At 38.0% G+C, this 16,028-nt stretch overlaps 1 protein-coding gene across 1 annotated transcript in view; it reads right to left on the reverse strand.

Annotated features, from left to right (window-relative positions):
- Positions 1–16,028, reverse strand: part of kcnh3 (potassium voltage-gated channel, subfamily H (eag-related), member 3) — a 168,086-nt gene that overhangs the window by 35,773 nt on the left and 116,285 nt on the right. The window contains exons 4-7 of the mRNA XM_028022865.1: positions 14,000–14,139; positions 8,622–8,868; positions 3,476–3,633; positions 2,875–3,076 (exon numbers count right to left, since the gene is read on the reverse strand). Of these exons, the coding sequence (XP_027878666.1) occupies positions 2,875–3,076; positions 3,476–3,633; positions 8,622–8,868; positions 14,000–14,139 (747 nt within the window). The remainder of the gene's footprint in view (positions 1–2,874; positions 3,077–3,475; positions 3,634–8,621; positions 8,869–13,999; positions 14,140–16,028) is intronic.

Here is a 16,028-nt window from a genome sequence, read left to right on the forward strand (position 1 = left end):
AAGTCTTTCATGTCAGTCAATGTCAATAACACTGGGTTACGAAGAATATTTTTTTGGAAGTTGTCTAAGTTGTTTCAGCTGAATTATGACTATGTTGCACCACTGGAGCCAAACATGACATCCATTTTTCTGAATCAGGTCAGGTTTTTATTCTAATTTGGTTTAGAGAGAAATCTGATCTTCTGACTAAATTGATGATATTTTTGTGACATTATCAGTTCATTTCCGTTAATATTTCTCATCCAAAAATGATCTTAGGACAGAAAAAAAAATTGTGTTCTAATAGAGTGTATTAATTAAATGTTAAAAACTTGGATTTCTGTAAATTCAATAATAAACATGTTTAGGGGTAAATGCATGTAAATTGAGCATTACGTCTTCATTGTGTAAAACTCTCCGTCTCTTTTCGGTCCTGATGGAATCTCTCCTCCTGCTCATCACTCACTGATCCAGATTCTCAGGAAACCGATCCAGATGTCAGAACAAATCCTGCATTTTTATGCTCACGTTGCTCCACAGTTCAGAAAGTTGACCTGATTGAGGAAAACCAATGAGACTTTTGGATTCAACTCAACAACATGACCTTAAAACAATTTTTTGGCTGTTGACCAGTGTTGTCTTAGATGAGTTATTGTTTTAAATATCTGAAATACTACCAGACGGTAACGTGTCTGCTGTGTGTGTGCAGTGTGGCAGACCTGTGTTCAGCCTGTTACTGTTTAATGATTATTATTGATTAAATGCAAATTCTCACTTTAAAGGAAGAACGCATCGGAAGCGTTGCGTTGCGTCTCGTTAATGAACACGCCCCACCTGGTGCCTTGAACACACATTAGAATGTTTGTGCTGAAACACACCAGACTGCTGCACTTCAGCCCTGGGCTGTTCAACACAATATAGTAGGAGTGCATTTTCTTTTTTGATGGTTTGTGTTTCCCCTCTGACCTCAACAATAAAAATGAAAGACTGATGACTTAGTCAGGCATCAGGATTAGAATGCATATGTTGAGTCATGTCTGCATGGCCGGTTCTCCAGTGATTGCTCCACACAGGCACAACAGAGAGGAGGAGTGTGTGGAAGGAGTTCATGGAAAAACATTCAGGTTGTGGCTTCTCTAGTTTTTGTTTGTTTTGTTTTTGGTTTTTGTAATTGCACAAGCAAACACAGCCAAGATAAGTCAAGATTCATTTAATTTATGTGAGTAAAGTTTTTTTCAGACAGTTTTTCTTATTTATATATATATATATATATATATATATATATATATATATATAAATCAAGATTTTACTATAGAAGAGAATAGATCTTTAACATTCTTTCAATGTGACCAAGATTAGAAATGCAATTATAAAACAGTTTTTTTCCCCCTTTTGAGAACAAATGGATGAAAAGCAATGACAAATGATGAGTGGTGGAAAAGAATATTGCCCACATATTATTTGTGTGATTACAATAAAACTGACAGAAAAATACCAGTGCTACCGGTCAATGTGTTTTTCATGCGAGTTATCACATCATTTCCTGTTTTTGGCCAATTTTATGAAAAAAATGATGGGTCTGTTCAGTTAGGGCTGTTCAAGGTTGTAGCACATAAACAGTTTCATCAGATTTGATCTTCAGGCAGTTTTTCAAACTGTGATCCTGCACAACACTGGATGTTAAAGTGTGCAGCGGAGGCTCTCGCTTTGATGATGATGATGAAATTTATATTGTGAACATGTAAGCAACAAATGTCAGCAGGGTAAAATAAGATAGGAAAGTAAAAATAGGAATAAACATCAACATAAAAATAAAATTGTAATGTTCAGTTGGAATAGGAATAACTAACTTCTTATTAAATCAAACCCCCAGTTGACTCATCAAGCATGTACACTGTGAATTTCAGTGTAGAAAGTAGAATTCAAATGCTTCCAATGTTATAAATATTTATATATAATTTGTCCTTTATGTCACAATTATCCATTCTGCATTTTCCAAAAATGTTCAATTAATTTGTTGCTATGCAGCCTACAGCATTTATGCTAACTATGTTCAGTCAAAGCAGTTTAAGTTTGTAGCCGCACAGGAAAGAAGTTTTATGGTGCATTCATCATTAAGCTTTCAACATTTCAGCAGGAAAATCACATTTTTTAAAGCTTTATCAGGTTGTAATGTTATTCCTTCGTCAAAAACATACATGGAGTGTTGCCTTTATTCTGTCATGTTTGAGAAGTCCTTTAGTCTCCGTGGCAACCAACTGTGCAAAGCAGCTGATTGGACCTTGCACCGCCTTTGAGGACGAAACTCTTCATCTGAGTTTCCAAGCTTCTGAGATTCCGCCTCACAAAGACTCTCCTGACTCATAATGTCTCCAATCAGCTCCTTCAGACTAGCCAGCAGCAATTAGCAAACACCTGGTGGAACCAAGCATCAGCTGAGCTCATTATAGGAGCTACTTCTCAGTGAAATGCTGGTAAAAATGTTGTTAAAGGGTTAATACAAGAGCCATGTTGTGATGACTTCCTGTAGGTGGAGTTTCAGAAAGATCAGGAGTTTCTTAAAGAGACAGAGGCCCAATTTCAAGGCATCAAATTACAAAGTCAAATTTCTTTTAAGCCATATTTCACACATGCCACATATTTTGTAACAGCTCAAGGTAACATAGTTAATTGATTGTGCTATAAAATGCCACCATATACCTGAAAAATACATAACACTGCCCCTTTAAATTTGTAAAATGTGTGAAAACCATGTCTCATTTTTCCCCCCCATCAGAATATGGTTTAGCATTGGACAAGTGCATACAATTCTAATAAAATACATCCAAAAGATGCATATGTTCTTGCAAGGAACTGAAGAACAAACATGCATGGATAGTATAAGTGCCCACTCACCGATGTCCGTGGAGCCCAAGCTTTCGATCTCCTTGCGACCGATGTAGTACCAGACACAGGCCATCCAGTGGGCCAGCAAGGCAAACATGGACATGAGCAGAGTCAGAACCACGGCGCTGTACTGAGAGTAGCGCTCCAGCTTCTGCAGGAGCCGCAGCAGCCGCAGCAGCCGGACAGTCTTCAGCAGGTGGACCCTGAAGTTCTGCACACAGGGGCACAACGAGAGGTCAAAAGGTCAGTCTGAAAAACAAACAATTGTTCTAAAGCAGAAGAATGACAACTATTTCATTTATCTATCAGCTGGATCTCTAAATTTGTTATTGATAGAGAATCCAACGTTTTTCAGCTACTAATAAAACTGAACAATGAGTCAGTTAGCATTTAGCTGAACTAATTTAGCCCTCGGTTCATTACCTTTTAGAATTCTTTGCAGGTGAGCCAAACTAATTAGAGAGGAAATGTGTTTGTGTACAACAGCAATATGAAAGAAAGGATGATCCAATCATTTTACACAAATTAAATAATAGTCAAGAGATTGCCTTGATAATCTCTACAAAAAAAATAATATTTGTAGAGGTCCTGGTTACACAAGTGAACTCACCACAGTGACATTGAAAGCATAAAGCAGGTCAAAGGGCAGGGCAGCGACAAGGTCAACAAAGAGCCAGGTGGTGACGTAGTGGACACAGATGGAGCGGGCGTCGTAGACCACCTGACCCGACGTGCTCACAAAGGTCGTACGAAAGTTCAACATGATGTCTGAGGACAACAACAACATGCTGTTAAGAAAACAGATACATGCTAACAATGAAGCAGCATTCTGTTGACTTTTTATGTCCGAAATTTAAAATCTACGCCTGAATATTTTTGCTTATTTTAATTGTACGCAGTTCTTTAACTGTCCTGTGAGTAAATATATATTTGCCCATTTATCCATAACAACTGGAACTTTCAATATCTACTGTTGGAAATATTAGTTTAATTATGCTAGTTTTAATGTTTAACTTTAGCGCATGTTGAAATATTAGACGGATCATAATTTTGTTGAGTAGGCCTCAGTTTAGGTTAGATTTAGATTCATAGTTTAATCAGTATATAACTTAATCAGTAGAACATTTTTCTTAGATATAATGATCTGATTAAAATGAGTCTAATCAGTAGTTTTTATATTAGATCACATTCTTAAGAGTGTAGAAGTCGTATATTCATCTGGAAATTGTTTTAGTTCGTTATAACTAAGGAAGTTGAAAACTAATCAGAAACTATTGAGTGCAACAGATGTTTTGGTGTTGAAACTGCTCATGTCTGTTTTATCAGAGCTTGAGGATATTATATGAAACGTGTTCTAATTTTTATCATCAAAATCTGCTGTTTGATGCACTGAGTCAGAGGAGAAGTCAGGAGAGTTCTGTGCGGTTCACTACCAGTTTGAGGCAGTTTGAAGGGATGAAAAGCATGGATAGCTGATAAACTTTGGTCTCGCTTTCTTTTAGTAAAATGTTTCTGTATGAAATGAACACATGAAATGTTCATACCCTGGGAAAGTGTCTCTGGTGTACAAACAGCAACACGTCCTTACGGGCTGTTTGAGTCCACCTCTAAACTGTACGTTAGAACGCATCAGACTATAGAAACACGCCTTGATATAAAAGTAATTGAGTTATAACAGCTAGTCAGATCACTGGGGTGGAAGTGTCTTAACTGCCACGCAGTGTTTCTGAAGGCGTCTTCGTATTTTTCCATTTTTCTATTTTTCTAAGGTAATTAATTTCTTCTTTGTGGCTTTGGTTTCCAATGATTATGATAAGCTGTTGATATGATTTTATGCATTTTGATTGTTTGAATTAAATTCTGGATGATTGTGAAGTTTAACAGTGACTGTTGTCTTTGTTTTTTCACTTTTACACACGACATTAACGGACCTGGGGAGACGAGAAAACAACTAGCAACAGGTAGGAAATATATCTCGTTTCTCAACACTAGGAAGTTTTATTCGCAATTTACCGTCAACTAAAAGATTGGAGTTTCATGTATTCTGTCATGCTTCTTTAAATAATATTAATAAAAAACATCAAATATTATTTTTATTTGCATAAGTGAAGATTTTATTCGTCTGCATGCCAGACAAAAATCAATAACATGGAGCTTCTGTGTGACAGTCTAAATATGTCACATGCAGCCTCACTTTCCTGTCATAACAAACATGTTACTGCATGGTAGCAAATATCGCATGATTACATGACTCATATGCTCATTGGTAAATGACTTCATGACCAATATATACTGTATGTGTGATGAATGATTGAAAAATAGCTAAAGTTGGAGCTGTGAACAACAGCTCAGAATATTTATCTTTCTTTATTTTGATCATAGCTGGATGTATAGCTAGAAGTATTCATGTAAAAGACAAACTGGAACAACATTGCTGCCCAAAACTTTATGAGTATGGTGGTTATATTTCCATTCAGCAAAAACTCTTCTATCTTTCTTCTTTTTGGTATGAATAGCTTTTATTCATCAGCATCTGGACAGGAATGTTGTAGTTTCTGCATTGAGTCTGTTGACTGATATCTCAGAAGATAGGCAGGCAGGCAAAACATCACTGTTGTGATTTTGTTAAGCATATCTAAGTTACATAATGATGCCTTCAGTGTAGACTCAGCTTTAGTTTAGAGATATGTGCATGCTAATTGCAATTTATACCCACACTTTATGTTGTGGGTTTCCATTTGTTAAAGCAAAGGCAGAAAAAAAAAGTGTATGTTCTGTTTTTACACAAACTTTTATTTATTTGAAACTTTTCCGTTATTTCTGTACGAACGCCAGCGTCAGCAAGCCCTCATTAGGATGAAAGCCAGAGGGTGTTGGAGCAGTTCTGGTGCAGTGTGTACTTATTCTCTTCAGCAACATAGCTGCCACGTTTGAGCTTTTAGTGATTTATATGAGCTCAGACTCAGGTTGAATATTCATCCTCAATGCGTTTTTAAGTAAGAATTCTGTGCACTATTTTGAATTTATCGTAAGTTATGTGTTGAGTGAATACGACCTCATATATGAACAAACACCACCATAAAAATTTCATTAAATGTTTTTATTTTATGTATTATTATTATTATTATTGATTTCACCACTCCTCAAGATAGAATTGTGATGAATTCAGAAAGTCATCACAACATGGCTCCTCTTGCAGTAACATCAGAACGTGTGACTCGCGTGATGCAAAAACAGTGTTTCCATTGCAGTTTTGCTAAATAGATCTATTCTGATACGGCTGAAAAACCCCCTCCTTCCAACACGAAAGCTTTTTATTGAAAAGCGTGGATTTTTTCAAAATTACCGCATTTCCATTAAGCAAATTTATTTGCGTAATTTCAATTTGCCCAATTTTATAACCCTCCCACTGTCTTAAGAGACGAGGGTCACTCAGAAACTCACAAGCTTTTTCGCACATCGCGCAGTCCAGCGGGGTCATACTGACCCTGCGTGCGATTTTACAAGATTTGTTTTGTAAAATCGCAGCCCTGCTGTCAGACTGTGACATTTTCCTAAGACCATCAGAGTTAATGGAAACTTAGTCGATTTCCGCACTTCAGATGAAGTATGAGTCCACTGGAGCTATGTGAGAGAGAAACTTGTTAGTTTTTCCAGATATTTTCATTGATCAAAATTAATATTAACTTAAAGAACAATATACAGAAGCAAGAGTTCAAGAACACATCAGCTTTAGATCATTTAGTAAAAACTTTTACGGACATGTTACCATACCGAGAGGTAACAATAACACACCTCTGATCAGGACTTTATACTCTTTTTTTGCTATTTTGCCACAGTTGGTTTCCATAAATCCAACGGTGAACATTCCAATAAAACTAATTGTGCGCTGAAGAGATCTCACGCTCGCAGTTAGACCGACAGGAACAAAGAGGCATGTAGGTTTCTTGGAAAAAGAGTCGGCAGTGAGAAGTAATGGCCTGATGTAAATGGCTCATATCGTCTTACTGCATCATGCATCATTAAAAAGCTTTACAGGTTTTGGAGATGGAGGATTATTGGCTGACCTCCAACCGGCAGGAGGCTAACACAACGACCAACAACTTTCTGCCAACCGGTTTCATATCAGTTAGAATCTAACGGTTCATGTTGCTTCCTTTCACTGCTCACTACACCAACGCTGAAATAAAATTCCTGGAACTATGCAGGCAGAGGAAAGTATAAAAACTAAAGTGTAAACTCAAACTTTTCTAAACTTTCTTAACTGCATTTCCATTAAGCAAATTTATTTACTTAAATATAAGTAAAGGTGGGCTGCACAGTGGCGCAGTTGGTAGCACTGTTGCCTTGCAGCAAGAAGGTCCTGGGTTCGATTCCCGGCCGGGGTCTTTCTGCATGGAGTTTGCATGTTCTCCCTGTGCGTGCGTGGGTTCTCTCCGGGTACTCCGGCTTCCTCCCACAGTCCAAAAACATGACTGTCAGGTCAATTGGTTTCTCTAAATTCTCCCTTGGTGTGAGTGTGTGTGTGCATGGGTGTTTGTCCTGTATGTCTCTGTGTTGCCCTGCGACAGACTGGCGACCTGTCCAGGGTGTACCCCGCCTCTCGCCCGGAACGTAGCTGGAGATGGGCACCAGCAACCCTCCCGACCCCATTAGGGACAAGGGTGAACAGGAAATGGATGGATGGATGGATGGATAAGTAAAGGTGGAATACTTCTTATTCCACCTTACATCAGATCATTATTGCTTCCTTGTGTTCCTTTCATGTGTTGTTAACTGTTGAAATTTTCAGTACAGTTGCATTGACTGTTTTATACTTTGTGACAATATTGCTTTATATTATTGATCATGTTGGAATGTGAATGATTTTTTCTGAACTATCTGTAGAAACGCTGAACAGAGAGCTGCCTGGTTTCTCCCGGCAACAGATCTCTTTTTCTCAGAAAGTCCTAATTCCTCTTTACCTGAGAAGACCCTGAAACATCATCCTGCTGCTGGACTCTGCTCTAATGTCTCCTCCTTGACTTTTTGCTCTTTCTATTGTGGAAATAAAGATTCCCTTTAAATCCGAGGAAAGCAACAGTGAGCAAAACTTCTGCACAGAAATGAAAGAGGATTAGGTTTATTCCTGGCATTAACTAACTAGCAAAGGGTATAAAAACCTAACATTAGTATTCTTCTTATTGGCCTTAATATGATATACTGGCATAGATCAACTAATCATCATTTAGCTTTAGCATTACTCGACACACACAGTTTGTTGGGAAGAAAACTCAGTAAAGTCTTGTAACTTTTGGCTCTGGCTAATTGCTGAACACGACCCAGACCTGCAGCCCGGCTCAGCAGCTGCTCACCCCTGTGATCAGACCCACGGCTGCAAAGGTTTATCTATTCGCTCGTTGAAAATCACGTTACCACATCTTCACTGGAACATTGACCAATATATTTAATGTGCAGTTGATCATTTTGATGATGGCACTTGACAAAATGTAACGTCTGTTTCTGGTTTCTGTATTGGTGACTTTATGATGTTTTCATGACTTTGTATTTTTGTGTTTTTATCATGTAAAAGGCTTTAAACTGCCGTGTTGCTGAAAGTGACAAATCAAACTAAATCTGTAGGAGATAAACAACATGAGCGAGTTATTCATTTCATTTGTTATTGACCTCTTAAAAATGATCTAGTTATAACTATATATATATATATACATATGTATATTTAAATATATATATTTTTTTATTGAGTTGATTCTCACCTAAAATGAAAAGGATCTCCACCAGGATGTCGCTGACACTGGGTGGACTTCTCGAGGCGCCGCCTTCGTCCCGCCCTCCACTGAAGCAGACGTTGTAGGGAACGGTGACGGCCACGTAGAAGGTCGCCAGCAGAATCAGCCAGTCCCAGCCGGCCTTGAAGGTGCCATAGTGGAGCAGGATGAAGCGGGACTTCTGGATGGCTGCTACTTTGTACTCTGGGATCGGAGGTTTCTGCCCAAACATGTTCTGTATCGGATCAAAGGAACACGGTTGTTAACGGCAACATCACGTCAGGGCCTCGAGTCGCCTCTTTTACTTCCTGCTCACAAGTTTTATTTCCAAAAGTTGATCAGCAATGGAAAGTGAATTTCTTTCTGTTATACGGCTGCCAAAAACACACCCAGTCATTTCCGTTGGATTTAATCATGAGTTTGTATAAAGCACAGAACAAATTAGGTCAAATACTTTGGGAAAAGGCCTCTGCTGGTGTCTTCAAACAACTTCCAACTTTCAGCATTTCCATACAAATAGAAACTAAAACCCCATCTGATTTTCATGTGCTCTGAAAAAACCCCAAACCAAACAAAAACAGGATAAAAATAGTATGCAGCTCTCTTATATTTACAAAAAAGCTTGTAAAAATCTAAGCTCATCTCAAAAACACTAGAATTGTGGGAATTATACAAAACACAATCTTTTTTTAAAATTAAGACTGCATGATTTGTCCTCATTTAGTATAGAGATAAAGTGTTCAGCCTAATATTTTAGAATGAGATTTTCTAAACCCTTTCAGATCTGGGCCGCATGTTATTGTTATCCTATATTTTTTTGCCTTTGAGACTATATTTGTCGGTTATAACAGTTTGAATTACACTGACTGAGAGGCAGCAGAAGATACCGGGATCAAAGTATACCCAGGGTTTAAAAAGTTTGAAGTTGCTAAATGTTCTGTCTTGCTGTCCTTGTGGTTTAAACTCCGTCAAGTGAAGGCAGAGAAAGTGCTGGAGTCTTGATGGAGCGCTGCCTCACCTTCACCTGTTGATTTTGGTGATGAGGAAACACTTTGTAAAAAAAGATTACCTTAGCCTTGGATGTTGCCTATGAAAGTCGTCAGAAGACAGGGAGTCTTCTGCTGCTGTTTTCTGTTAAACTGTGTTCACCATTTCTTTCATTTTATCTGCATTCGTAACTTATAGAAGGAATCTTGTGATTATAATCAATGTGTCAATATCTACATTGTTTTTGCATCAAATATAAGCAATTCAACAAATGTTCTCCCAGTAAATATCAGATTTGCTCAAATTAACAATAGCAGCATTTCCATTGTAATTTGACATTTGGCCCTGCGACAGACTGGCGACCTGTCCAGGGTGTACCCCGCCTCTCGCCCGGAACGTAGCTGGAGATAGGCACCAGCAACCCTCCCGACCCCATTAGGGACAAGGGTGAACAGAAAATGGATGGATGGATGGATGGATGGATGGATGGATTTGACATTTGGTAAAAAAAAAAAACAACAACAACAAAAAAACGTTTAATGGATATATACCAATTTCAGAAAAAAAGTCTTGTTTTTTGATAAAAAGTTTTGGTGCTTTTTAAAAAGCCATATAAAACTTTATTTACTATGCAAAACTGCAATGAAAGCACTTTTTTTTGCATCACGAGTCACCTGATCAACAACCGGATGTTGCTACTGGAGCAAACCATGAAGAAGAAGACAACAGGAAGTGGTTGGAGGATGATAGCATCTCATCAGTGCACATGGCTACATCATAAATATCCTGCATCACTGCCACCATGCTTCAGATCCACTGCCACCAGCCAATAAAACCTCATTTAAGAAGTTTTGTATTTATTTTTATTGCTCCCTCAAATCCCTCCATGACCCTCTATCAGACAGAGTGGGGGATCCACTGTGCAACACTCTGCAAAAATAATTCACATTCTGATTTTTAATATTACAAAGAGAACTTCAATAAAAAGCACTTTTCAAGTTTTCCCATTACATTTAAAAAAAAAATTCATTCTAAATAGAGAAATATTTATAATCAACAGCAAATCTTTCCAGAGAGGTGCAATGTTCCCAAACGTAAATGTCCCAGCAGATTCACAGCAGGGTCTGACTGTCCAATGGTCCAGATAAACTGCAAAAAGTCTCTAGATCTCCATCTAAGACTCCACAGTTATTGATAGGACAATTACACAGAGCATCGCCAAATATGGTTTTAGCGCTGTCATGCTAACAGAAAACATTTTCTCTCCCAAACAAAGAGAAACATAGCAGCAACACAGAGGTTGTTTTGAAAAATTGAATCAGAGCAAACCCCAGAACCTCTTCTGTGTTTCGTTCAGAACAAAGTGGAGATTTCCGGCCAAGTTTTTTTTTTTTTTTATCAAAACACCTCAGGAAGGATTAATGACTTGCAGTCACAGTTAACCACAAACTCCACTGAATACCGAGGAAGATGAGAACCAGGGTGGACATTTCAGCAGCAGCAAACTGCACAGAGTTCTGCCAGTGTCTTTATCACCCGAGTCAGCAAAATGTGAAGTTCTTTCCACCTGGAGTCAGCCAGATGTGAAAAAACTCCTCATGTCCTTCAGACCATCTGTTGGGGTTAGAGCTGCTGGCTGCACTGGAGCACACCGACAACTCATGCAAGAAGAAAACCAAAAAACTCACAAAAATAAAAACGAGTTTCTGCTCTGAAACTAGAGTTCATCTTGCCTTCTTGTGTTTGGATATTTTATCTTCTGCTGCCTCTCAGTCTGAATGAAGAGTTGTTGAAGGTTTAAGAGATTTTAATTTGGCTGAGAGACGAATGAATCCCGAAGAAAAGCATTTTAATATCTCTGACTAAATGATGTCCTCCAGCGTCTAATACTATGCGTAAAGAAACGAGGACATAATCTAATTACTGGACATCTTCAGTTCTTCAGGTGTCACAGCATTTATTTGATTCTTATTGTTTAATTAGGAAATATTTATTCCCTTAAACCTGTTAGTGATTAGACAGATGGAGTAGACTGGCAAAGACTTCGCTATGAAAGAAGCTCTTATTTCCCAGAGAGCATTGTTGAATATAAGTGTAAAAAGAGCTTTATGTTAAGGAGGAAAAACTCAGACATTTTCTTCATTCTCAGTGAAGAATATAAATGCAAATGAAAACTGAGTGAAAAAGCTTTTCTTTTGCCTGTTTGATGAGTACAGAGCCAGATTTAGAATTCGGCAGAAACAAAAGGCTACGGAGCGCATGAGGAGGACATTTCAGATCTGGGACAATGGAAACTTTTACACAGGACACACTAATAACGATGGTATTAACAATTCCTCCATGTTTTCCTCCAAATAAAAAATGTATTTCTAGATTCTGACTCCCTTCCTTCTCTACGACAGAGAGCCTTGCCTAATGAGATGAACATAATGGAAAACCAATCTTTTCGTTTTACTTAGAAAAACAAGATTACAGTTTACTGGTTGAGTTAGTCATATTTTATTAGCAAACATTAGTTCTATATTTTGAAAGATAAAATTGATCAACTCTGAAGGATAGTAGACATATATTAGCAATACAAATACAGATTGTCCTTGAATTTCTTAAGTGTCTCCCAGAGTTTAAAGAGAATCCTGTTTTAAGGATGGATAATGGATAAGATGAATAGAGTTCTGCCTGGTTGGAAACTGTTTGAACTGCATTTATTCGGTAACTTCCTGACTTTGTCTTGGTTCTAGTTGTGTACCTGACCTGTTTTCTGTTCTGTCAGGTTCCAAATTCAATTCAAACATATTTAGAGAATGTGAAGCTCAAGGCTGCTAGCCACATGCAGCTCGAAACAATACTGATCATTTCATAATTCTAGTATTAATGATGGCCAACCAGTAGGTTATATGGCAATCACACCAACCACACCATCTACACAACCCATAATGCAACAGCGACTCGTGCTGAAGACAAGGCTGCAGGAGTCAGCTGGAACCAGGAAGCCTATGGCACTTTCCACATTGCCAAGTAATTATTAATATTTATCTAAGTCTGAACAATGGGGCAAGTGGAGCCGCTCTCTTTCTATCTATCTCCATAACAACCAATAGATGGAAACAATTTAGGCTATTTGGTAACAAGCATTCCTACTGGGTGTCATAGAAACCAAAGGATGAGAATGTAGACTATCATATCATGATGTTTTCCCCCCCATGGATGTTGTAAGTTTATTAAATTATTATTATATTTTATTATTATATATATTATATACGTATATATTATTATTATTCCATGCTTGAACGTTTTAAGCAAAAATAACAACAATAGCTGCATTTACATCGAGCATATACTGTAATTGGGCAATTTGACATTTCGAAATTAAATTTGCTTAATGGAAACATGAGGTGGGTTTTATTTTTTTTGGACGAATTAAAATTTTTCCATTTTGTAAAACTACGATGGGAATGCTTTTTTCAAATCACACAAGTCGCATGATCAACAACCACATGTTACTACTGTCAGAAAAGATGAAGATGAAGACAGGAAGTGGTTGGAGGCTGACGGGGCCGCATATTTTCAAATGATTTATTGAGTGCTGGTGCTGGTGGAGGCATTAATTGATAGTTTCTGAATGAAGGAATGTTTTCTTCATGTGGGATTTTTATCCACTATACTCAAAGGATGTTTGGATTTTTCTAATTTTCAAAACATAGAAAAGGGCCAAAACTCTGATATATTTTTAAATTTAGAAACATGATGTTGTAGGGTAAGCTACATGTATGTCAAGCCACCCCTTGTTTCTAAGAAATAGTGAAAAAATCACTGATGATGTGACCAAATAGTTAGGAGGAAGGCATCATTTAATGAAATTAGTGAAAGCAGACCCTCCTGGGTAATTTGTCTGACTTTAATTTCTTAAAAACGATTTTTTTCCTTTCTATTCAAAGGGAATTTAGTCTATCATGAGCTTCATAAGAACAGTGTTTAGATCATAATGGGTATATTTAAATTTGTTTCATATATCAATTGTGCTATGTATGAGCTATGACATGAGGTCATAAGTAGAAGATAAAAGTGTAGACTTTTAGGTGTGGGAACAAATAAAGTTGAAACAGTAGTTTTGGGGTTAGTTGAGCCAGTAGATGAAGGCAGCGTTAGTTAGCGACCAAACTAAACAAAGGCTACCTTCATCTAATGATCCCAAATATAAACAATGCCTCATCTTACCCAAGTCTCCCCAACTTCTAGAAAATATTTTGGATTGAGGTCAAAAAGTTTTCTAACTGCAGGAGAGCACGTTTGTCTTTTTGACTGGTTTCCACCCAGCTGTAGATTCTTTTCCTCTCAACAAAGCAGCAGAGATTCATCCACGCCGACGCTGGGAAACTCACATTGTTGATCTTGAGCTTGCTCTTGTCTTGTTTCTGCAGGTGTCCTGACAGCTGATAGAGCACGGCTCTGCTGCGGCGCCGGTTGACGTTGAAGCCTGGAGGGCGAGTTACCTGATGCACCTGCAGACCCGTCTCCTCATCTGGGGATGAGATGGAGACATGCTGCTTTTCAATCCAAAGAGACAATTTCAATCAGTATCTGTCTGATCCTGTGCATGTAGATTTTTTTTAAACAGACTGTTTCTGACCTAGGATTGACGTATTGACAGCAATATTTTAGTGACTGACAGATAATGCGGTTTGACTCAGTGACTGTCAACCGTAACAATGATGCAGTGTCGGTGAAACCACCTGGTCTGTTGTTCGCGTACTTCTTTTGTGGTAATAGCTTACCTCTTATTGACCTGTGTTCTGCCTCTTTATTGACTGGAGCTGTTGTCAGTGTACAATTCAAACAGGCTCCATATCTGTATCCACAGAATAGAATCAATACTAATGACAAACAGCCCACAAAACCTCATTCATGTCATCTTTTCTTTCATATGAACAAAGGTCTCCATGCAGGAAAAAGAAAAAAAAGCACACAAATGGATTAAACAGGGGGCTTAGTCTCATAATGGGTAGATTAAGTCATCACCCGGTCATAAGATATCTTCTTGTTTATTTCATTTCCTATTTGAGATGTTCCCCTGCCCATAATATGCTGTCTTTCTTGGAAAGTACCCACCCATGTAACCAAATCAATTCATTCTCTACAAGCAAATGAAATTTGTTCACAACGTCCAGGAGAGATCCTAAGCATTTTAGACGGTGCAGAAAGAAAGCAGGGGTGGCTGTAGCTGTATGGTACAGTGGACGGTATTTTACAGACAGTCCAATTTATATACGTAGTCTTTAAATCAAGGCCTATCACGAAGTTTTTTAAAAATTTTTATTTACATTTAAAATAATATATACAATCAACTTGAAATGATACCACAACGTATACATGTTGTATTCACAACACATACATGAAAACCAACGGAACTGAACAAAAACGTGAAAAACCTCAACACAAACAAACAACCTAAAATATATCCAGATTTTAGCGGTGCAACTTGAATATACAACATAAAAACAATGAGTAAAAATAATTCAGGACAATTCAATAAAGTGTAAATATTTTCAATAAAGAAGTCAGATTTAAAGCATTTTTTGACTTGACCTAATATAGGGACTTATAAAACAATAAATAAATAAAAAAACTGAATAAAATTAGGAATTATTTTAAAGTTTAACCACCCGAAAATAAAAACTCCCTTTGGTTTGCAGTACAAACCAAAGGGAGTTTTTATTTTTTATTTAACTTAACCAATTTTGACGATTTTTTCTTCAAAATCTTAGAATTTTCGCATTTTCCTATTCAAATGCTCGGAAGCGCAGCAGGTGAGGCAGCAGCTACCTGGGCCTCACCTGGGATAGATCAACCTCTCGCTAACTGCACTGGCTGCCAGTCGATGGGAGAATGTTCCTCCTGCGGTACAATAATAACTCAATGAAACTTGGAAATTGAGGTATTATTAAATTTCGTGCTGTGCTCCACAGCAAAGGGGAAAGCCTTGAAGTGGATCTCAAAGCCACGTCTTTCTCGCTCTCTGCATTGGCTAGGCTACATACAGACTCGTTGCCATAGCAACTGACAACGACGCCTCTAAAAACACACTGAAATATTTCCCACACAAACAGCAGAACATTCACAATGCCATCCGTCTTCCCGTTCATGCTTAGAACTAACGCTACAGCGTTACAGTGCCTATTACTCTGCGTGGAATACTTCACGCCACGCATGGAGGGGTTGGGGGGGAGGAAGAAGTTTCACTGCTATGTTAACACGAGACTGCTGCCGTGAAACTGCCGGTATTTTCTGATGTGGATTGGGACAAAGTTCCACGTTTAGACAAGCACCGTCCACGTACCTGAGTCAGCTGTACTTGTCCTGCCAGGCCACTAGACGGCGCTGTGACTTTTGGATGTCATTGAACGCAAATGG

The sequence above is a fragment of the Xiphophorus couchianus genome, chromosome 7 (assembly GCF_001444195.1).
Source record: "Xiphophorus couchianus chromosome 7, X_couchianus-1.0, whole genome shotgun sequence".
Lineage (NCBI taxonomy): Eukaryota > Metazoa > Chordata > Actinopteri > Cyprinodontiformes > Poeciliidae > Xiphophorus > Xiphophorus couchianus.